At 40.0% G+C, this 22621-nt stretch overlaps 1 protein-coding gene across 2 annotated transcripts in view; it reads left to right on the forward strand.

Annotated features, from left to right (window-relative positions):
* Window positions 1–4165: 4165 nt before the first annotated feature.
* LOC129240845 (ceramide transfer protein) overlaps window positions 4166–22621 on the forward strand; it is a 29850-nt gene continuing 11394 nt past the window's right edge. The window contains exons 1-6 of one of the 2 annotated variants that reach the window (XM_054876872.1): window positions 4166–4433; window positions 4560–4968; window positions 11239–11546; window positions 11610–11694; window positions 11780–11928; window positions 11988–12048. In XM_054876872.1, coding sequence (XP_054732847.1) covers window positions 4594–4968; window positions 11239–11546; window positions 11610–11694; window positions 11780–11928; window positions 11988–12048 — 978 coding nt within the window. In that variant the 5' untranslated portion in view covers window positions 4166–4433; window positions 4560–4593. Of the gene's footprint in view, window positions 4969–11238; window positions 11547–11609; window positions 11695–11779; window positions 11929–11987; window positions 12049–22621 lie in introns of both variants that reach the window. The other variant, XM_054876871.1, reaches the window with a different exon arrangement.

Genomic DNA, 22621 nt, shown 5'->3' on the forward strand with positions numbered 1-22621 from the left:
GTTCAGAGATTTGTCTCGAAATATTACGGACGAATGACGACCACTCAGGTAGTTCGCGGTCCACCTCTTCAGCCCTGGCGGGAGTGTCGACTGTAAAAATCATCTAGTAGCGTAGGGCGGTTTTGGTTGAGCCCGCGGTTTATCTGAGTGTTAATGACGTTGAGTGTTGTGGAGGTGCTGTGCACTCTTCGGACGACATGACCCAGCCAATGAAGCCGCTGGATCTTTATTCGCTGCGCTATGTCTATGTCGTCGTAAAGCTCATACAGCTCATCGTTCCATCGTCTGCGATATTCGCCGTTGCCAACGTGCAAAGGTCCAAAAATCTTACGCAGAATCTTTCTCTCGAACACTCCAAGCGTCGCTTCATCGGATGTTGTCATCGTCCAAGCTTCTGCCCCATATGTTACGACGGGCATGATGAGAGTCTTGTAGAGTGTTAGTTTTGTTCGTCGAGAGAGGACTTTACTGCTCAGTTGCCTACTTAGTCCAAAGTAGCACATGTTGGCAAGAGAGATTCTACGTTGGATTTCAAGGCTGACATTAATATCGGTGTTAATGCTGGTTCCTAAATAAACGAAGTCTTTTACAACCTCGAAATTATAACTGTCTACAGTGACGTGGGTGCCGATACGCGAGTGCGCCGACTGTTTGTTTGAAGACAGGAGGTACTTCGTTTTGTCCTCGTTCACCACCAAACCCATTCGCTTTGCCTCTTTATCCAGTTTGGAGAAGGCAGAACTAACAGCGCGGTTGTTAAGGCCGATGATATCAATATCATCGGCATATGCCAACAGTTGTACGCTCTTATAAAATATTGTGCCTGAGCGATTAAGTTCTGCGGCTCGTACGATGCTCTCCAACATCAGGTTAAAGAAGTCACACGACAGCGAGTCACCTTGTCTGAAACCAATTCTGACGGCGCTGCTGGTGTTGAGCAACGTCATCTTGCATAGTCGGATTAGTTTTGTGGGGATACCAAATTCAGACATCGCGGCATACAGATAACTTTCGACCTTTTCATACTGACGGTGTGTGTCCATTCTCCTTTCATGAGTCTTTTCCAAGATTTGGCGTATTGTGAATATTTGGTCGATGGTAGACTTTCCAGGTCTGAAGCCACACTGATAAGGTCCAATCAGTTGGTTGACGGTGGGCTACAGCCTTTCACACAATACGCTCGCTAGAACCTTATAGGCGATATTTAGAAGACTAATCCCGCGGTAATTGGCACAAATTGCAGGATCGCCCTTCTTATGGATTGGGCAGAGAACACTTAAATTCCAATCGGCAGGCATGCTTTCATCCGACCATATTCTGCATAGGAGCTGATGCATGCACCTTACCAGCTCCTCGCCGCCATGTTTGAATAGCTCAGCCGGCAGTCCGTCGGCGCCCGCGGCTTTGTTGTTCTTTAGTCGTGATATTGCTATTCTCACCTCGTCATGGTCGGGTAGCGGAACGATAATTCCGTCGTTAACGATTGGGGTATCGGGATCTTCACATTCTCTATGACATGCGCAGCTGTCACTGTTTAACAGGCTCAAGAAGTGTTCCCTCCATAATTTAAGATTGCTCTGTACGTCAGTCACCAGATCGCCGTCTTTGTTCTTACAGGAAAACGCCCCGGTCTTAAAACCTTCTGTAAGCCGCCGAACTTTCTGGTAGAATTTTCGGGCGTTGCTCCTATTGGCCAGCATCTGAAGCTCCTCGCACTCACGTATTTCGGTCACTCGTTTTTTCTGTCCGATAATACGTCTCTCTTCCTTTTCAGCTCTCTGTAGCTATCCCACAAGGCTCGCGTTGCGCCCGATCGCAGAGGGGGTACATATATATTAAAAATTTGGAGCTTGGCATCGCCTGATCGGACCTCTATATCTTGACATTATACGATGCTGTCCTGCGGTCGATGCTTTCATCGATAAGACGATACTGCGCTGTGTGGTGGACTATAAACGATATTTGGTGGTGGTCCCGGTCGCGAACTTGTATGTGCACATTATAACCATCCCTGGTAGTCAGGGAGGAGCGTGCAGTTTTGTCTCTTGGACCGTAGCTATTGGGATTGCATGTCGACTCGTGAAGTCGACTATCTCATCTATCTTGCTTATGAGGCCGTTGCAGTTAAGTTGAAGGAGTATGAAACTCCTTGGGAGTATTGTCTTAACACAGGGTGTGAGCGACGCGTGAGGTTGTCCACGTTAATCCTGCTTCACGTCTCGCAGTTGTTGTTGCGGCCTGATAGTGATGGGTGGCCGCGCCACAGGGGGCGGTTGCGGGTGCAGAGCTCTGCAGCAGGGGACGACGTAGTCGCGTGTTCACTCACGGGTGGTGCGCAGGCTAGAGCATCTCCGAAAGTGGCACCAGCCATTGCAAGAATTTCAGGGTTCGAGGAACCCTGGTCGGACACACGGAGAAGACTTTGAGGGGACCAAGACCTGCTGTCCCCGCTTTAGGATTGGAGCAGGCGGGTTGTGGGTGAACGGTAAAGCCGTTGAGGCAGGGGCCATCTGGTTGCGTGAGCAACACGTAACCACATACCCTGTGGACCGCTCGCTATGTCTCTTAAGGCCTGAGCAGGTATTAAGATGGAACCACCGGTTGCACTTGTTACACCTAACCGAGGTGGAGCCGTTTGTGGCAGATGCAGAATATTTCTAGTCAAGGGTTGGGTTCGATACTAGCCCTGAAAGGAAGTATTTGGAGCAAACTTTCTGCGTGGGATTACTTCTGTGACGATAGATTGGTGATGAGGTACAGTACACCTGACAGGGCTAGTTTACCGGGCCGGCAGACCTTTGCCGGAAAAACCCCGAATCACTCCGGTAACGTAGAACCGGCTGCCATTGAACTATTAGTAGTATATATAAATATATATGTGTGTATACATATGTATCATTTATGCATATATATTTATTTAGTAAAGATTCTTGGATATTTTTTAGAAGCGTTGTAGAATATATATATGTATACAAACGAGCTTAGTTCTATTTTAAGGTGTATACCTTTCGCTAAATACTTATTTTTAACAATAAATGACTTAAAAAGCATAAGCTTCCTGAGGGTGTGATTTCCAATGTTAGGACGGAATATACCCCTCTATTCCCTTTGTACATCCAAAGCGTTCGATATATATAATATAATATAATTGGCGCTTACGCTTCCCTATTTGGAAATTTGGCAGAGCTCCTCCTCCTATTTGTAGCGTGCGTCTTGGTGTTGTTTCACAAACGGAGGGACCTACACTTTTAAGCCGTCTCAGAGCGTCAGACATATTTTTGTGTGGATCTTTTTAATAGGAGGAATACACTCAGAGTGTTGCCATTGCCTACCGAGGGGCGAACCCTATTAGAAAAAATTTTTCTTCATATTAGTGTTTCACGGAGATTCGAAAGTACGTCCGGCCGACGTGCGATATCATACTAAATATTCCCCATGTTTTTTGTTGATAACTTAAGATTATTAATACTGGGGTCAATACGCTTCTATAGGTACACCCTTGCCTTTTTTTAAATAAATGTTTCCATGTGACTCACAAACAGGTAAGAGTAGTTTAATCGAAGTTTTATAAATTAGAGTCCAAATTAACAAAAAAATTAATGTTGCAATCTTACTGCTGTTTTCTATTTAATATGCCTTGATTATACCAGGGATAACACAGTACATGGTTACGCCTTCCGAATTCGCTGTGTCGTAAAAACCCATGAATAAACAAAAGGAAGAGGAACAGAGCGAAAGCAATGGAAACAACCTAACACAAGAAATTGTTGGCACATACACATACTTTCTCGCCACGCTGCCTTCCGCATAAAAACTGCATTTGGAAGCATTATATTATCTTGTGCTTTCACAATTTAACGTGACTCCTTATTTTCTTTAGTTTTTTTAGTTTAAATCTCACAAATCACAATTTTGTCAAACCATTCCTGAATTTTACAAACATGTAATTTCTTCTCCTTTTGTTTGTTTTGCTTGTTTGTTTTGTCTTGCAAAGGGACCTGAGGTTAGTGTTGTCAAAATCGCGAAAAATAAAGTGACTGTTTTGAGAAGGCGCCGCCTGCAGTACTCAATTTGCTTTTGGATTATACCTTAAATTGTATCCGGTACACCCGGTGATTCATTCTACTTGTTCCTCTTATTATCTCATGTAAATTTTGACAGACTTGGAGCCATTGCCATAGAATTTTGAATAATTAATTTACATTCTTTGTTTGGAACAGTATAACAGTATGATAATAGAAGTTTGTGTAGTGATTTGTAGTAGTGCGGAGTAATTTCCTATTGAAATAACTCGATAAAGTTCTCCAACGTCCCGTAACAATTCCAATTAATGTTGCAAATGAAACCTTGTTATTCCATTGCATATATAATCTAAAATCCATTCTCTGTGTAACAAAAGAATGAAAACAGCTTAGATAAAAGAAACAGCACAAGTATGTACATATGTATACAAAAATATACGTTTGTCATTGTCAAAGTGATAGTTTTATGAAGATTAATCAATACAATAAATTGAAAAGTATAACTTACTGCCCTTCCGTTGTGTATTAATAATAAAGGCAACCGCAGTTTCATTTGCACTTATTGGAAAAAATGGATGCTAATATGTCTACGGAATCTTCAAATCCCGCCAACCTCAATAACTTCACATATCCGATGCCGATAAGTGCAAATATTAAATTAAGTAATGTCAACATGTTATCTTCTATACCAGTGGAGTCACAAGCCATACGGAACATGGGATCTTTTCCCCTTGACACAAGCTCTCAAAGCGATGATTCGGAACATGAATATTTAGATAACAGTATAGAGCTCCGTGGTTACCTTAGCAAATGGACAAATTATATATATGGCTGGCAACCACGTTATATTGTTCTGAAAAATGGTACTCTTTCTTACTACAAATCTGAATCGGAATCAGATTTTGGTTGCCGGGGAGCTATCAGCCTCAGCAAAGCTACAATTAAGGTAAGTATATGAAAAAACCTTCACGCAAAACACTCAATTAGAACAACGATTTTATATGAATACCCTTCTTTCCGGTTAGGTGAAAGAAGAACAATATCCGTTTTCGGCTCCAACAAAAGCATTGGACAAACTCGCGACATTTTTGTAAAGAGTTAAATAAAAGAATTTTTGTGCGAGTTAAAGGGTGTGGAGTACGTAGGTATATACGGCTTCGGTGCTGAAAAGCGTGGCCGACTTCCCAAATATAAAGTTTGAAATCCTTTTGTTGCTCTTATGGAATCAGTTTCATTGCATTTATATGTAAAGCCCTAATAAATTTGAGTAATCCATTTATTATTGTAGCAATAATTGAAGTCAAGAAATACGTGTTTCTTGTGAGCCAATAGCTATTGAAATTACATAAGAATTGACCATTGTATTCGATTTGTCAAGCTCGTTCCAACCGCATGTATTAAACCAAGTTGGGCATCTATTTAACATACGATTATTTGACAACATGGAAATAAACAATTAAAGTTCCACATTACAAACTCCTCGCCATAAAAACTGCAGCATAGCTTATACAATTACCGATCACTCGTTATGAGCTCTGAACAAACAAGTTTGTCTGGAGATCTAATCAATGTTAAAAATGTTAAAAAATGCTGTTCCCTACTTGCTTGCTTTAGAAGTGCGATGTCATTTCAAGGAAGGTAGTTCATTGGAAAGTTATGTAGCCCACATAATTTATTCCGACAAAACTACACAAAATTACATTATCTTCGTATTATAATAAATCATAATCGTCATCATAATTTAGAGTTACAGCTCCTTGTGAGTCTTGGCCTGCATTTTTATGCTCCTTCACAGGTAGCATATGGACCTCGTCATGAAGATGTTGCATTTGGTATATCCTGTCGCAGTTCTTATGGCAGGTCTGTAGTTTCACTACTACGAATCACTGGTTCCAGGCGACCAGACAGGCGCTGCATAGTTTAGAACCGGCCGGCCTATTGCCTTAAAAGTCGATAGCAACATTTCTTTGTCTTTGCCCCAAGTGCTGCCGGCAAGCGATTTAAGGACCTTGTTGCGATTCTGGACTTTAGTGGTAATAGCGGTTGTATGCGCTGAGAAGGAGAGGAAACTGTCGAAGGTTATCAATGTCATTGCCCGACGCCATTATCGTGCAGTCGTCGGCGTAGGAGACAGGGAGACTCCCTTCTGGTGGCTGGGGGAGTTTTAATATATAAAAGTTAAAAAGCAAGGGTGGCAGGACACCAACGTGCTGATTCCCTTCTTTATTTTCCTCTATTTTGAGATTTGGTCTCGAAATAGCACCGACGAATGACGACCCTTCAGGCAGTTCGCGGTCCACCTCTTCAGCCCTGGCGGCAGTGTCGACTGCAAAATGTCATCTAGTAGTGTGGTATGGCTGACTGAGTCTAAGGCCTTTTTTAGGTCCAACGCTACTAGGACAGTCCTCTCGCAGGGGCGGATTTGTTTGAGTCCGCTGTTTATCTGAGTGTTAATGATGGTGATTGCCGTGGTGGTACTGTGCACTCTTCGGAAGCCATGTTGGTGTGGGGCTGGGGTCAGATGTTTCGTAAAGAGTGGGAGTAGAAGGACTTCATGAGGACTTGCGAAAGGAGAGTTATCGGACGATAAGAATCCCGGGTTTCCCAGGTTTCAACAGTGGGACCACTCTCCCTGATTTCCACTTGCCAGGAATAATGGGTGGCCATAGACATATTGAAGACCCTTGTTAGGTATTCTACTCCCAATGGACCCAGCTTTTTCAACATCAGCATGTTTAGTCCGTCAGGGCCAATGGCTTTAGATGGTTTCATATGGTTGATGGCCCCTTGAACCTCATCGCTGGAGAAAACAAGTGGCGCACTGTTGCTTGAGTGGCAAAGATCGTGATGCGCATTGAAGTCATCTACTATCCATGCGGTCGATGCCTTCATCGATTAGACGATACTGCACTATGTGATGGACTATGAACGCTAGGCCTCCACCGTTGCGATCCCTTCTGTGCACGTTGTAGCCATCCCTGGTGATCAGGGAGGAGCTAGCGTGCAGTTTTGTCCCTTGGACCGCAGCTATCTTGATTCTATGAGGGCTCATGAAGTCGACTAATAATTTTCTTCAATTTCATCGGTTGTTGATCTGCTGGGGGGTCCAGAGCGAGCGTCGGCATTCAAATCTTCTCGACTATCTGTGAAAAGCTTGTGCCACTTGTTAAAATTTTTTTGACTCAGAGTATTTGCACTGTATGCCACTGTCAACATTTCAAGAGTTTTTGAGCACTTAATTCCATTTTTACACAACTTGATGCAACTTCTTTGATCCATTTTTTTCCATAGCAGAAAATCGCCAAACACGCAAAGCACTTGTCTTATTTATGCCTCTTACAAACAAACTGAACATGCTATATTGCTAAAACCTGAACATATCTTCGAGACGAGTGTACCAACATAAAAAAATTAATAATCGGAAGTCGAATGTACGAAGCCCGCAAAATTTGCAAATTCATTTGTTATTATTGTAGCAGCATAAACATTCCCCATATGTAAACATACGGGGAATGCTTCTGAAGTGACAGTCCTTGGCCGGATATAAATCTCAATTCCCTCGAAATCGTAACCGTACATATTTAGTGTTTTTGGTCATTTTCTGCTCTCGGATTTCGATTGTACATTCGTTCGATTACATTTAAACGTTATTTTAATATTAGATTTATGTTTTGAGATCTGTCCAGTGTTTGATATTGACAAGTCATTTCTTCCCTGCCAATTCCGCTTCGTCCTTCGATTTTTCCTTGTACTAGCAGTTGTAAAACAAGTATCTTGTAGTACATATATAAGCGACTTTTCTTATTTTTATTTCCGTTAGTATGTTCCTTGAAGTTTACATCCTATTTAGCAATATATCATTTGATACTTTGTCAGTCTAGCCTATTCTAATATTTTTTCTCTAGCACTACATTTGGGTCTATGTATGCTTGCAGTTTTCAACGTCCAGTTTCGCTTCCATATACAAATGTTGACCATACGTTAATAGGTATGTCCCGGCGTGTCAATAGCTGAGTAATCTTCATGCTCCAGCAGTTTCTATTCTACCGCTTATTTCATTAACATGGTCCCACAGGTCGTTCAGCCATACTCTTAGGTATTTTAAGTTTTTTACTCTTTCTTTTGCTTTATTCCTACTGTTTATTTATTATGATTTGCTTTACATTAGCGCGTTTCTTAAAGCCTGTTTGTTGTTGTAGCAGTATACTTGTCCCTGCCAGTGTTATGTAGATCACCGGTCATCTTCGTCTAGCTCATGGTAGGCCCAGGAAACTTGCTGTTTCGATAGGTTCGGCCCAGAAGCAGAGGGATGTTAGATGAGTAGGTTTGATTGAACATGTGAAATAGCGGTTAAGAAGGTGGTAAGTGTCTCCTGTCGTTTATAATCTGCCTAAACACTGTCCTGATGGGTGAGGCCTGAGGTAGCACCCTAGCAGAAACTGCTTGCTGAGCAGTTTGTTGTGCTCCTTCACAGGGAGTATGTAATGTAGCTGTTGTAGTGGGGACATCAGGAGGCATTCCGTCGCTATCCGAATAGCAGTGTTTTGGCATGTCTGAAGCTTAGTCCACTGCGAATCATTAGTTCCAGACAACCAGACAGGCGCAGCGTATTTTAGAACCGACCGTCCAATTGCTTTAAATGTCGCCAACAACATTTCTTTGTCTTTGCTCCAAGTACTGCCGGCTAGCAATTTGAGAACTTGTTGTGGTTTTGGACTTTAGTAGCAATTGGGGTTGTGTGCGCAGAGAAGGAGAGCAAACTGTCAAAGGTGACTCCAAAATTTTGGGCTTGTTAACAGTTGATATTGATGCATCGTCGACTCTTACTTTGAGTTGCAGTTTGACCTCCTGGTAAAGAGTGTCGCCTTATAATCTATTTGAGTACTGACAATTTTTAAAGACAACTGTCATTCATGGCTGATACAAATTTTTGGCAGCAATTATTTACCCTATGATCTGAAAGTACCGGGAATAAAACAAAACAGAGTCAAATTTCAAGCAAATTTATTTTATCTCCTTCAAAATATGACCCGTCTGAAGCAACACACATGTGCCAACGTTTGACCCAGTCCTCCATGCACCCCTGGTAGGCCGACGAAGGGATGGCCTTCAGCTCCTTTGTCGCATTCTCTTTCATCTCCTCTATCGACTGAAATCTCCTTCCAAAGTGGTAAATTCAACATGGGAAACAAAAAGAAGTGGCACGGGGCCATATCAGGTGAATACGGTGCTTGCACGATGGTATTTACTTGGTGTTTGGTGTTTGGTCAAATAATCCAGAACAATTTGGGCTCGGTGCGTTGGCGTGTTATCATCATGCAAAATCCAAGAATTGTTTGCCCTCATTACCGGCCGGCCAGGCGGACAATAAGGATCCGATGGCGCTAAAAAGTGACAGATGTGTGTCTTACAGTCCTACCCACATAAGAAAAAAATATGGACTGGTTTCCACGTGCGCGGTTCGTTTAAATTAAACATTCCCGGTACTTTCTGATCAAGGGGATATGTTAATTTTTAATATTTTTTTCAGTCAATATTCATTGCTGACTTTGGCAAATTTGATCATGAAGCGATATTCAGTGTAACAACGCATAAAAGCGGTCTTAACATTGTATGCAAATGGCCGATCTGTAAGAACGCAGAGCATGCCTTACATTATCACTTGAACGGATATGTATGTTAACACCCAAAATTGCCGCATTTGGGTTCTGCAATGTCATCGGAAGATTGCGCGTACACCCTTTTTGGGTGTTTGGCCGAGCTCCTCCTCCTATCTGTGGTATGCGTCTTGATGTTGTTCCACAAATGGAGGGACCTACAGTTTAAGCCGACTCCGAACGGCAGATATTTTTATGAGGAGCTTTTTTATGGCAGAAATACACTCGGAGGTACCTGCCGAGAGGCGACCGCTATTAGAAAAATATTTTTCTTTAATTTTGGTGTTTCACCGAGATTTGAACCTACGTTCTCTCTGTGAATTCCGAATGGTAGTCATGCACCAAATCATTCGGCTACGGCGGCCGCCTTGGCGAATGGTTACGCTATTTAAAACAACAGCTGGACATGTACTTGTCTTGAGCATAAATTTCACTTGGTTATATTTTTGTTCATTCACTTTAACTCGTCAGTTTCCCAGCCACTCCTCTGCAAGCTTTATGTGCTTGTGTAAGATTTTTGATGCTTTTTTGGGCATTTGTTTTGGTGCATAACTGCAGTATCATCCGCGAATGTTGAAAAAAAGGTATAACGATAGACAAAGAAGGTTTCCCTGATTCACGCCAGCCGACATCGGAAATTGTTCTGTAATAAAATCGTTTACCCTAGGTAAATGCTTGGGTAACGTCGAGAAAAATTGCCTTGCAATAAACAAGCTTGTCCTGAATTATGAAGAACGAAATCATACGCGTTTTAAATTATGTACTGCTCGAACTAGGCCAAAAGGGAAAATTTGATATGTGCATGTTGTACTGCCAGAGGGGTCGTGGTGGGCATTTAACAGGACATTGTGTTTCATACATAAATGAACGTACATTGTTGTTTTATTTATAAAAGAAAATTTGCGGTCTTATTGAATCACCCGGTGCATTTCAGATAACTACAGAATTTTTTTTATTCTTGATAAAAATGCATCCCGCAGGATCTAAGGAAAAATAATTGGCACTTACATCCTTTGATAAGTGTGTAACTGAGCTTCTCCAATTCGTGCTTTGCAAACTGTTGATATATAAGTGGAGTGACCTATAGTCGTGTCCCGTTCTCGAATGGCACACATTCTTATTAAACGATTTTTAATGACGAAAAATATTGCGGGTTTTGCCATTACAAGCCAATAGATCGATGCTTCAAGATCATGGTGGGAAATTAATCCGACCGTATGATGAACATGACAAAACCACTAGGATACGACGGCAGATATTCATATATAGTCTTCTTCTATTCGCCACTTCTCTGCTCACTTGACGAAAAATTTGCATGTGAAAGCAGCAGCAAATTTATCGGGAAAAATTCGTCGCTAGTGAGTATGGTTGTACCTCATAAAACTGGTATAACTCACTATTTTACAAACATATGTAATTTTATTTTCTTTATATTCTATTTCAAGATGTGCTTATTTATACCAGTTTCTTCATTTATTCGCCACTTGCTAACGCTTGGCGAAAAGAAGAGGCCTTATATTTCAAATAAATTCTTTGCTATTTTTTCGTGTAAATTTCAGGCACATGATACCGACGAACTGCGTTTCGATGTGGTTGTTAATAATTACAACAATTGGTGCTTACGAGCGGAAACGCCCGAAGATCGCATTCATTGGGTCGAGGTCCTACAAATGTATAAGGAGGAAACAGCAAGCACAGATACAACGTCCCTGCGGCGCCATGGTAGCGCGATATCTTTGCAATCAAACACGGTGTCTGTGGCCAGTGGTAGCAGTCTGAAAAGAGTACAAAGAAACCTAAAGGAAAAAGTAGGTGAATTAGAGACTTTCAAGGATATACTTTTCGGACAGATTGAAACTGTACAAAGGTTAGCCTAAAGCATGTATAACACAATAGTTATTTTCTAAAACCTTTTTTCATTTTCTTGTAGGTACTTTGACGCATGCGCCGATCTTAACAAAGTAACAGGAAAACCTTTAGATTTGGGCGATGGCCTAAAGCCTATTGATTTTAAGGTATATGTTCTTGTTTAAATGGACTTATTTGTCAGTTTATATTTTCACAATTACTACTTTTTTATATTACTTAATTATATTACAGGGAGAATCAATCACTTTTCGTGCCACAGCTTCCGGGGTATTGACGACACTTCAACACTGCTTGGAAATAATTACTGAAAGTGATGATTTGTGGAAAAAGAAATTGGAGAGGGAAATGGATAGACGAAAAAGTGCTGAAGAACAAAATCGGTATGTCGCTATTCTTTTTGAATATTTGTGTTGTTATTTCTTCGATTTTTATTTTAAAGGAAATACAAGGAGGAAATAGAAAAAATTAAACGTATTTCGTACCCTGGCCCAGATTTGGAGGTAAGTGCGAAAAAATTGTTACTATTATCAAAACTAAAATTTTTGTAATTCTCCCCACGCTTTACTAAAACACCTCAAAGCAGATTAAATACACATAAACTATTATATTTTGTATTATTTTTGTATTTTTGATTAGTTAATATAATAATAATTTGATCGCTCAAAAAAATAAAACAACGTGAGAAACAGCACTGAAACCAATTTCGCCAATATGCGTTCAAATGTGAACGAGTTATCGCAGATGTGGACATCTGCCTAATGTTTCTAAATATTGAAGCTAATAAAATTTGGATTGATCCGTCACCACTTTTTATTAATTTTTATACCCAGCACTTGTGCCCAAGTGGATAATAATTTTGTTCACATAACGAGTATGGAACATCGTAAAGGAAAACCTGGTACGAATCTTATTAATATGTGGTTCCACAAATGGAACAATGCTGAACGGCAGATGATTTTTATGAGGAGCTTTTTCATATCAGAAATACATTCGGAGGTTCGCCATTACCTTCCAAGGGGCGAGCGGCATTATTTAGAAACCACTTTTTCTATCCTTTTTGGTGTTCCCATCCCATAGTGAGTTTCAAATCCGGGCACTACCGAAAAATAGTCACGAACCAACTCGGTTATGGCGGATGCCAGATTTTCACGTAAATACAGACATGCACATTTAAACCCTTTGCGTTCTAAAGCCCTCTCAGTCTCTAAAGCTTTTTTACCATTCCGGTCGTAAGCCTACCGGAAATTAATTCCGACCAGTAGGGCACCCATGTCAAAATTTAATACGACCTCAAAGTGTTAAGCAAAGATAAAAGTGCTATACAGCAAGTGACAGCAAGCAATGTTTTAGCATTAAAATTAAGCGAATATTTCGCTTATTTCCATATAGAATAAATTTAAAGTTTGAATATACAATACATACTTACCCCAAATATATGGAAATAGTTTCGATTTTATATCAGGTTAGTCCATAAGTTCATGCGTTTTTTAAAGGTGGTTTTAAAATTAATAAAAAAGATGTTTAAAGTATTTATTAATCAATAATATATTTTCCTTCATTATTTACAATGTCTTCCTAACGTTTAGGCAAATTTTTAATTTCCTGCTCAAAAAATTGTTTGTCCTTGGAGCCAAAATACACTTCGATATCCCTTTTTATAGCTTCTTTTAAGGAGTAGTTCTTATTACTCATATGAGATTGAAGTCCACGGAAAAGGTGATAATCACAAGGTCAATATCCGGAGAGTATGGTGGATGCGGCACTAGCTCCCATCCGAGCTCGTTCAGCTTGCCTAATGTTTGCCTTGCGGTATGAGGTCTTGCCGTTGTCGTGGTGAAACAAAACTTTGCGTCTATTCACTAAAGACGGTCGATTTTTGTTAAGTGCCTCATTCAGGTTTGATAGCTGATGGGAATAATAACCAGCAGTTATCGTCTGGTTTGGTTCCAGAAGTTCATAATAAACAATACCGACTATATCCCACCAAATAGACTAGGTCGGTTCTGGTGTTTCATCTTTATCTAACCATTGGCGTTTGCGAACAGGATTATTGTAAATGACCCATTTTTCATCGCCAGTAATGATACGGTTCAAAAAACTTACATTTTCAAGCCGTTGCAGCAGCTGAGAACAAAAATTCACTCTCTGCTGAAGGTCGACGACGGAAAGTCCATGCGGAACCCATTTTCTCAGCTTTGAAACCTTTCCCAACTGAACCAGGTGCCTGTGAACTGTTCCATGCGATGAATTTAACCTCTAAGCTATCATATCGACTGTCAAATTTGGCTCATCTTCCACGAGTTCGAGCAAGGCGTCGGAGTTAAAGACTTCAGGACGACCAGCTTCGGAATTTTGAATACCACTTTTGCGCAGTCCTTACACTCACGGTATCCTCTCCGTGAACAGTGTTTATTTATGCAGCAGCAGTTGTTGCATTTTTACCACTTTTATAAAAAAATACAAAATATGCCTATTATACGCGTTCGAAGATTCCATTTTATTTTTTAACAATACGTGCTTATATCCGCGATTAAAATCACTTATTAAATGCACAATACGAGTATATATATAGAAAATATAATAGTTCCGTTATATCTCGCGAATAATTTTTTGTATGCAAAAATCGTACAAAAGTGAAATTATGGGTAAAATACGCACGAACTTATGGACTGACCTGACAAGGATTTCTTTATGGTTTTCTAGGGTGCCATTAGCCAGTGTCTGAAAGAGTGGTCTGCTGTTATGTGGGACGGTGCACAATGTCGTTCAGCTAGGGATGAATGCTTTGACTGAAGGCAGTGGTATAAAAAAAGCTTAGTTTCATGATACACGGTGAAAACTAATCTATACCAATATTATAAAGAGGAAAACTTTGTTTGTTTGTTTGTTTGTTTGTTTGTAACGAATAGGCTCAAAAACTACTGGACCGATTTTAAAAATTCTTTCACCATTCGAAAACTACATTATCCACGAGTAACATGGATTACATTTTATTTTGGAAAAAAATAGGGTTCCGTAAGATATTTGGATTTTTCGGACACAAACTGAAAAAAATCTTATATATAAAATAAAGTCAACTTTTTGTGTGTGTTCGCTAACCGGCCGTGTCTACACCGAATTAAACCAAACTTACACACATTGTTAAAAAGGTATTGAAGATTGTTTCCGTATAGTTTGGATACCTATTGGTGGATAGGGCTCGAGATATAGGTCAAAACGTGGACCCGGGTAACCTTCGGATGTGTATGTACAATATGGGTATCAAATTGAAGCTGTTGGTGAATGCTTTAGTACAGAGTATTTTTCATGCCGCTCCGTGACTGGGGTCTCGAGATATAGGTCAAAACGTGGACCCGGGTAACCTTTGGTTGTGTATGTACAATATGGATATCAAATGAAAGCTGTTGATAAGTGATTTAATACGGGGTAATTTTCATACCTATTGATGACTAGGGTCTCGAAATATATGCCAAAACGTGGACCCGCCGTGTCTTTGCACCGAATTAAACCAAACTTATGCACATTGTTAAGGAGGTATTGAAGATGGTTTCCGTATAGTTTGGATACCTATTGGTAGATAGGGTCTCGAGATATAGGTCAAAACGTGGACCCGGGTAACCTTCGGATGTATATGTACAATATGGGTATCAAATGGAAGCTGTTGGTGAATGCTTTAGTTCAGAGTATTTCCATCCGCTCCGTGACTAGGGTCTCGAGATAGAGACCAAAACGTGGACCCTAGAATGTGTTTGTACAATATGGATATCAAATGAAAGCTGTTGATAAGTGCTTTAATACGGGGTAATTTTCATACCTATTGATGACTAGGGTCTCGAAATATATGCCAAAACGTGGACCCGCCGTGTCTTTGAACCGAATTAAACCAAACTTACACACATTGTTAAGTAGGTATTGAAGATGATTTCCGTATAGTTTGAATACCTATTGGTAGATAGGGTCTCGAGATATAGGTCAAAACGTGGACCCGGGTAACCTTCGGACGTGTATGTACAATATGGGTATCAAATGGAAGCTGTTGGTGAATGCTTTAGTTCAGAGTATTTTTCATGCCGCTCCGTGACTAGGGTCTCGAGATAGAGACCAAAACGTGGAGCCTAGAATGTGTTTGTACAATATGGATATCAAATTGAAGCTGTTGGTGAATGCCTGATATAGGTCAAAACGTGGACCCGGGTAACCTTTGGTTGTGTATGCACAATATGGGTATCAAATGAAAGCTGTTGATAAGTGATTTAATACGGGGTAATTTTCATACCTATTGATGACTAGGGTCTCGAAATATATGCCAAAACGTGGACCCGCCGTGTCTTTGCACCGAATTAAACCAAACTTATGCACATTGTTAAGTAAGTATTGAAAATGGGTTTCGTAAAGTTTGGCTGTAATTCGTAGCAGTGGCAACGGGTACAGCGTTCTTTTGAGCCAGCCATAATGTCGCTTACTTTTTTAACGCTTGGGGCGGAACTGAACTGTTAAATTGACAGTGTGAGTTACAATGTGTCAATATTTCTTTCTGATTTGGATGCCATAAGGAAAAAACGTAAGTGCAACATGTAAAAATTGTTTGTGAATTTTTTTGGAGTGGATTTTGGAACAGTGAATAATTTCTTACGAAATTTGAGAATTTAATGTGAAATCCGAATGAAATTATGTGTTCGTGGAAAAAACAATTTTTTTCGTTTTTTTTTTTTAAATATAAATGGATAATGGTTAAAAAAGCTCCAATGCTTAATAAAACATATAAATTGAAACGAAAAATTCATGGATGATCAGGAAAAAAGACGATTGTTTCTTAGTTATTCATATGCGTTGATTTGAAATTTAAAAACAATCTTCTTTTTTCCTGATTTTCAATTTATATTTTATATTTACTCAAAAACAAATAGAAAAACAAAAAATATTGTTTATGCCAAAGCGCTTGAATAAAGAATAAAGAAATAAATAATATGAAAATCATATATTTTCTGTTCTAAATCATATCTATTCTATTTTAGTGTGCCCAGCGAAGGGGGCCGGGTTTGCTAGTCTTATATATGTTATTGTGACTAGTTAACTGAAAAATAACCAGCCAAGCCATTTCAGTCTCAATTCATAGGATACGTTTATCTTCAAACCAGTTAAAAGAAAATCGCAAGATTTTCTGAGGTTGCGATATTTGTAAAAATCGTATTGGCTTAATTTGAAGCACAAGTATATTAACTACACCAAGCGAACTATTTTGTTTCAAAATTTATCCATAGGTGACGTATCTAAAAATCGTATTTATTGTCCGATTTGGCTCAAATAATATAAATAATTTATCCCAATTCCCTGTTATGGTTCATATTCCACATATATGCACACTGTTTAAGTCACTATAAATACTTTGTCTTAACATTTACTGGGTTAAAATATGAATTAATTGCTTGCAACATAGCTAAGGAAAGTATTTAAACTAACTCTTCCATCATTAGGAACATATTTTCTGCAAGCATATCAAATTTGTGGAGTAACCACGCCACCAAAATTTGCATTTGGGATTTGCTGTTCTATTCGCTACTCTCCACCTTCTTGACAAATCGAAGACAATTAATGGCAAGTAGTGCGCTGTGAACTGTCAAGCACTTTTAAAGTTACGATGATGTATTCCTTTATATACTTCAAAATCAGCTGAGAGTAGCAGTTTCCATTCATTGGTAGTTCTAGGAATTGGCAGATGAGCGGGAAGAAAGAAAAAAAGAGTCTTATGAGTTGAATTAAGGAGTAGAATAGCACAATGCCCACAACAACAAAACTGCTTTTTCGTACGAACCGAATATTACATACAGTACCGCGTTTAGATTCGCTTATATCGGAATAATGCACAAAGTATGTCAGCACTGCAAAGCAATGAAATTTAAAGAGAACCCCAGGGAACGTGCTATGCAAGAGGAAAACTTAAGCTACCTGAACTAGAGAAGCTAAAGCAGTCAAATATAGGTAACAAAACAAAAGATTATCAATAGCGTCTAAAGTGGATTTGTCCGAATCCAAATTAAAAATTGGGTGGTTTTCATATTTAATTTTCTTCTCTCAACATATTTATTATTTATTCAAATTATACGAACGGTCGGTCTAATCGCCCTAATATTTTTCAAATGCACTTCCTAGAATTGACTTCAATTTACTCCACGATTTTTTTGTATAAGTATATGTTTAATCGATCAAACACCATAAAACCGTGAATGGTCATGATGCAAAATCCTAATGTTTCTTCTATAAATCAAATCTTTCGACTACATTGCTCTCAAACTCTGCATAACGTCCACATAATACGATTTATTTACGGTCTGGCCTCTGTAAGTTCACAATTTGGAACTAAAATTTAATTGTTCATTTGTATCGATGCAGATTTTTTCGACTATAATTATCATCATGTCATCTTGGAACACTTGTTTACACTTCCAGCAAATTTCTGCAAGGATTAAAACCGGTGACTTTTTCCCCCAGCAGTACATTAATGTTTTAGTGTCATACGGAGTTACCTACGGATTAGAGTCGCCGTTCACAATTTGTGTGAGTTTACTAATATCTCCGATTTTCAGCTGGGTTGTTTTCTAAGTATCTCACAGTAGTACAATCCATATTCAAATATAAATTTTTGTTTTTATATATAGAAGTTGAAAAGCAAGGTAAAAGAACACCACCTCTGGTTTGAGCTGTAGTCTCGAAAGATAACAGACGATTGTCGACCACACAGATAGTTTGCGGACCACCTCTTCAGTCCCGGAGGCATGCTTGAGTATTGATATCATCTAGCAGTGTGGAATGGCTGACTGTATCGAAAGCCTTCTACAGGTCCAATGCTACTAGGACAGTCCTCCCGCAAGGGTGGTTTTGGTTAAGCCGCGGTTAACTTGAGTGTTTATGGCGGTGAGTGCTGTGGTGATACTGTGCACTCTACGGAAGCCATTATGATGCGCAACTGGGGTCAGTTTCGAAAAGAGTGGGAGTAGGTTAGGTTAGGTTAGGTTTGGCAGCCGCATCGCACATAGAGACAACGATGCCACTTAGACCACGAAATGGGTCCGTTGTGAAGCCGCGGGGGCTGAGCTACATTTCCCTCTCCATATTAAACCATCCTGAGCTTTTGACAAAGCGTAAAAGGTTGTTGATACCTAAAATGTATAGATTATCTATATTCGTTAAGAAGTAGGATTTTAAAAATCGGTTCCTGCTTCTGGCTAGAGCTGGGCATGTGCAAAAAAGGTGTTGAATTGTTTCCAACTCCTCCTCATTTCTGCAGCTACGACAGAAATCATGCGTGTAAACGCCTAATCTCCTTGCGTGATTTCCTATGAGACAATGTCCTGTGAGGGCCCCTACTAAGGTCCTGATTTGAAGTCTATTCAGTTTTATAATGCTCTTGGACAGACGTAAATTTAGCCTTGGCCATGTTTGCCTAGCAATTTCACAGGTGTTAGCGCTAATCCATCTTTGATTTGCAGAATTGATTAGTGCGTCCTTAATGAGAAGCTTACAAGTTGCGAGAGGTATCTCCATAAAATTACTTATGTCTGGCAAACAGGTACCTTCTCTTGCAAGTTGGTCGGCCCTACAGTTCCCTGGTATATCTCTGTGGCCTGGAACCCAGCACAAGATTATACGATATTGTTTGGCCATCTCATTTAGAGATTGGCGACAACGTAAGACACTCCTTGATGTTGTTTGGAATGCATCCAGGGCTCGTAGGGCAGCTTGGCTGTCTGATAGAATGCAGATATCCGTTGATGATATTCTGTTTATCTTTAACCATTTTAAGGCTTCATGAATAGCGTTTATTTCCGCTTGAAAAACACTACAGTGATCCGGTAGTTTAAAGGATTCACTAATAGAAAGCTCTTCGCAAAATAACCCTGATCCTACACCGGTATCCATTTTAGACCCGTCCGTGTAGATCTTAACGGGTGTGTTGGGTGTTGGATCTTCTTCAGACCATTCCAGTCTAGAAGGGATTTTCATAAGGAAATTCCTTTCGAAGCAGAGAATGGGAGGATGATAATCGCAGTCACTGGGTATATCCGTGTAGGAGTCTAAGATGGTCGAATGTCCCTGTGTGACAGTCTTCCATTGTGAGCTCGCTTTGAGCCTTACAGCGGAGCAGGCCGCTAAGTATTTGCAGAAGAGATCTAGGGGTGGCAGATGTAGTATGATATCCAAGGCCATGGATGGCGTGGTTTTCATGACGCCACATATTGCTAATTCCGCTGATCTCTGCACCTTATTCAATAAATTAGAATAGGTTTTTTTCTGCATAGCACACCACCAGACAACATTTCCATATAGAAGAATGGGTCTGACGACAGCAGTGTAGAGCCAATGAGCAACCTTAGGTTTAATTCCCCAGGTCTTACCTAAAGCTCTCTTACAGGCATAAAAAGCTAGGTTCGCTTTCCTGACTCTTTCTAAGATGTTTGACTTCCAAGTCAGCTTCCTATCTATGATTAGTCCCAAGTACTTGGTTTCTTCCGAAATCACAAGAGCTTCCCCCTTGAGCATAATTGGACTTAGTTGAGGGATTTTGTGTTTCCTAGTGAACAATATAAGTTGTGTTTTGTCTGGGTTGACTCCTAGACCACACTTTCCTGCCCACCTAGAAAGTATTTCTAGAGCATTTTGTATTAGGTCTCTTAATGTAGATACAAATTTACCAGAGACAGCAATGACAACATCATCGGCGTAAGCTATCACCTTACAGCCCACCGATTCCAGTATTAACAGAAGTTTATTTACAACTGCGTTCCATAGAAACGGTGAGAGGACTCCGCCTTGCGGTGTACCTCTACTTACCAATCTCCTGAGCACCGATTCTCCTAGTTCCGCTTCAATGATTCTGCTATTTAGCATTTTGCCAATGAAGCCTACCAAGCCCGGTTCTACCCCAAGATCAGTGAGTGCTGCAGTAATTGCCCCCCCTTCGACATAGTTAAAGGCCCCTTCAATATCAAGGAAAGCGGCTAAAGTAAATTCCTGTTTGTTTAGTGAACTCTCTGCCGTGTAGATAAGGTTATGTAGAGCCGTCTCTACCGATTTCCCTTTCGTGTAGACATGTTGTGACGTAGAGATAAGATTTCTATCTATAGTTAGGCTTAAGTGAAATTCTATCAACCTCTCCAAAGTTTTCAATAGAAAGGAAGAAAGAGATATCGGTCTTAAGTCTTTTGGATGGGTATGTGAGTTTTTACCCGCTTTTGGGATGAAAACAATTTTGACTTGTCTCCACTTAAGAGGTATATGACCGTAGAGAAAGCAACCTTTGAATATTGCTAGCAGCCAGTGTGCTAGATATCCGGCGGTCTTTTGCAGTTCCACTGGGTAAATGCCATCTGGACCCGGTGATTTAAAGGGTTTGAAACTTTCAATCGCCCATAAGAGCCGATCCTCAGATATAGCATCTATTCTGACTTCACGGCAGTGTACTGTATTTTCCATATCATGCTCAGTAATGTCTGAGCAGCCTGGAAAATGAGTATCGAGTAAAAGTTCTAAGGACTCTTTACTGGTTGTAGTGAACGTACCATCACTTTTCTGTAGCAGTTCCCAATTTTGAGGACTTCCCGCTAAGATCTTACGAAGTCTGGAGGTCTCAGTTGCCCCCTCAACCTCTTCACAAAAGGATTTCCAAGATTGCCTTTGGGCCTTCCTGATTTCCTTCTTGTAGATTTTCAGAGCATCTTTATAATCTTTCCAATCTTCTGCGAGACGTGTTTTCTTTGCCTTATTAAAAGCACTTCTGCTTGTTTTTTGAAGCTTGCCTAGTTCAACCGTCCACCACTTAGGCTTGGGTTTACCCCTCAGTCTTCTTAAGGGACAGGCTTCCGCTAAGGCAGCATTCATGTTGTAGGTAATTTTGTGCACCAAATTTTCTAGTCCTTCTATGCTTTGCGGTACCACTGATGGACATGTTCCTAGGGTAACCCCGATACAATCTATATACCTTTCCCAGTCTGTTTTCCTGATATTTCTACCAGGCTTAGGTTTCGGTAGATTTTTGCTAACCTCAAACGAGATATATCTATGATCAGAGAAGGAATGTTCTTCCAAAACTTCCCAGTTCCTAATTCTGTCAATAACGGAGTCAAAAGCAAAAGTAGCGTCTAACACTTCCTGTCTATTACTAATGACAAAAGTAGGTTTATTACCTTTATTGCAAATCTGTAGTTTAGTACCTATCAGATAATCAAAAAGACACTCACCTCTAGCGTTAGTATCAGTGCTGCCCCATATCTCGTGGTGCGCATTTACATCCGCACCAATAATTAGCTTTGCGCCAAGCTTCTGCGCCTGCGCTACCAGATCTTTGAATATTAATCTCGGTAGCTCCTCGTGGTCATGTGCGAGGTAACAGGAAGATAGCCACATCCGTTCATTGAGTGGGAGTAGGAGGGCCTCATGTGAGCATTGAGGAAAGGAGAGTTATCGGGCGAAGAGATTCCCCTTGATTGACGGGTTTCCCGGCTTTGAATAGTGGGACCACTCTCCATGCTTTCCACTTGTCAGGAATTATGATTGCCTAGTCGATTAATCCAGTGTATAATAAACAAGCGGAGCAAATGCATATTACTCACATTTTATGTACCTATATATCACCTAGCATTTACTTTTATCCATTTAATGCATTTGTTTTTTGTTTAACTCCATTTATTACATACAATCTGTCATAAAAAATAACATTTAGCATTAGTTATAGTTACATTTAAAAGAAGTTTAACTTTGCGTGGGAAACCCAATGGAGTTCGTTACATAATTCCCCACACTATATAAGTATAACATAATACGAGACAATAGTTTATACATATTACATTTAAAATCTTTGCATTAATTCATTGCGCATACATTTTTTTAATCTTCGTGAAGTGAAGTTGTTATTAAAAAGATTAATTGCTCGGGGATTTGAATGACTGATTCATATTGATATAATAATTATTTTATATATGAGGTTGTTATTTGTAGCCCAGTAACCAGTAAAGTGAACGGAGTTTCAGCATGAGAGTAAATATTTAGCATTATCTGTCTTAGGTATTAGGGTCGTAC

Source organism: Anastrepha obliqua, chromosome 3 (genome assembly GCF_027943255.1).
Source record: "Anastrepha obliqua isolate idAnaObli1 chromosome 3, idAnaObli1_1.0, whole genome shotgun sequence".
Taxonomy (NCBI): domain Eukaryota; kingdom Metazoa; phylum Arthropoda; class Insecta; order Diptera; family Tephritidae; genus Anastrepha; species Anastrepha obliqua.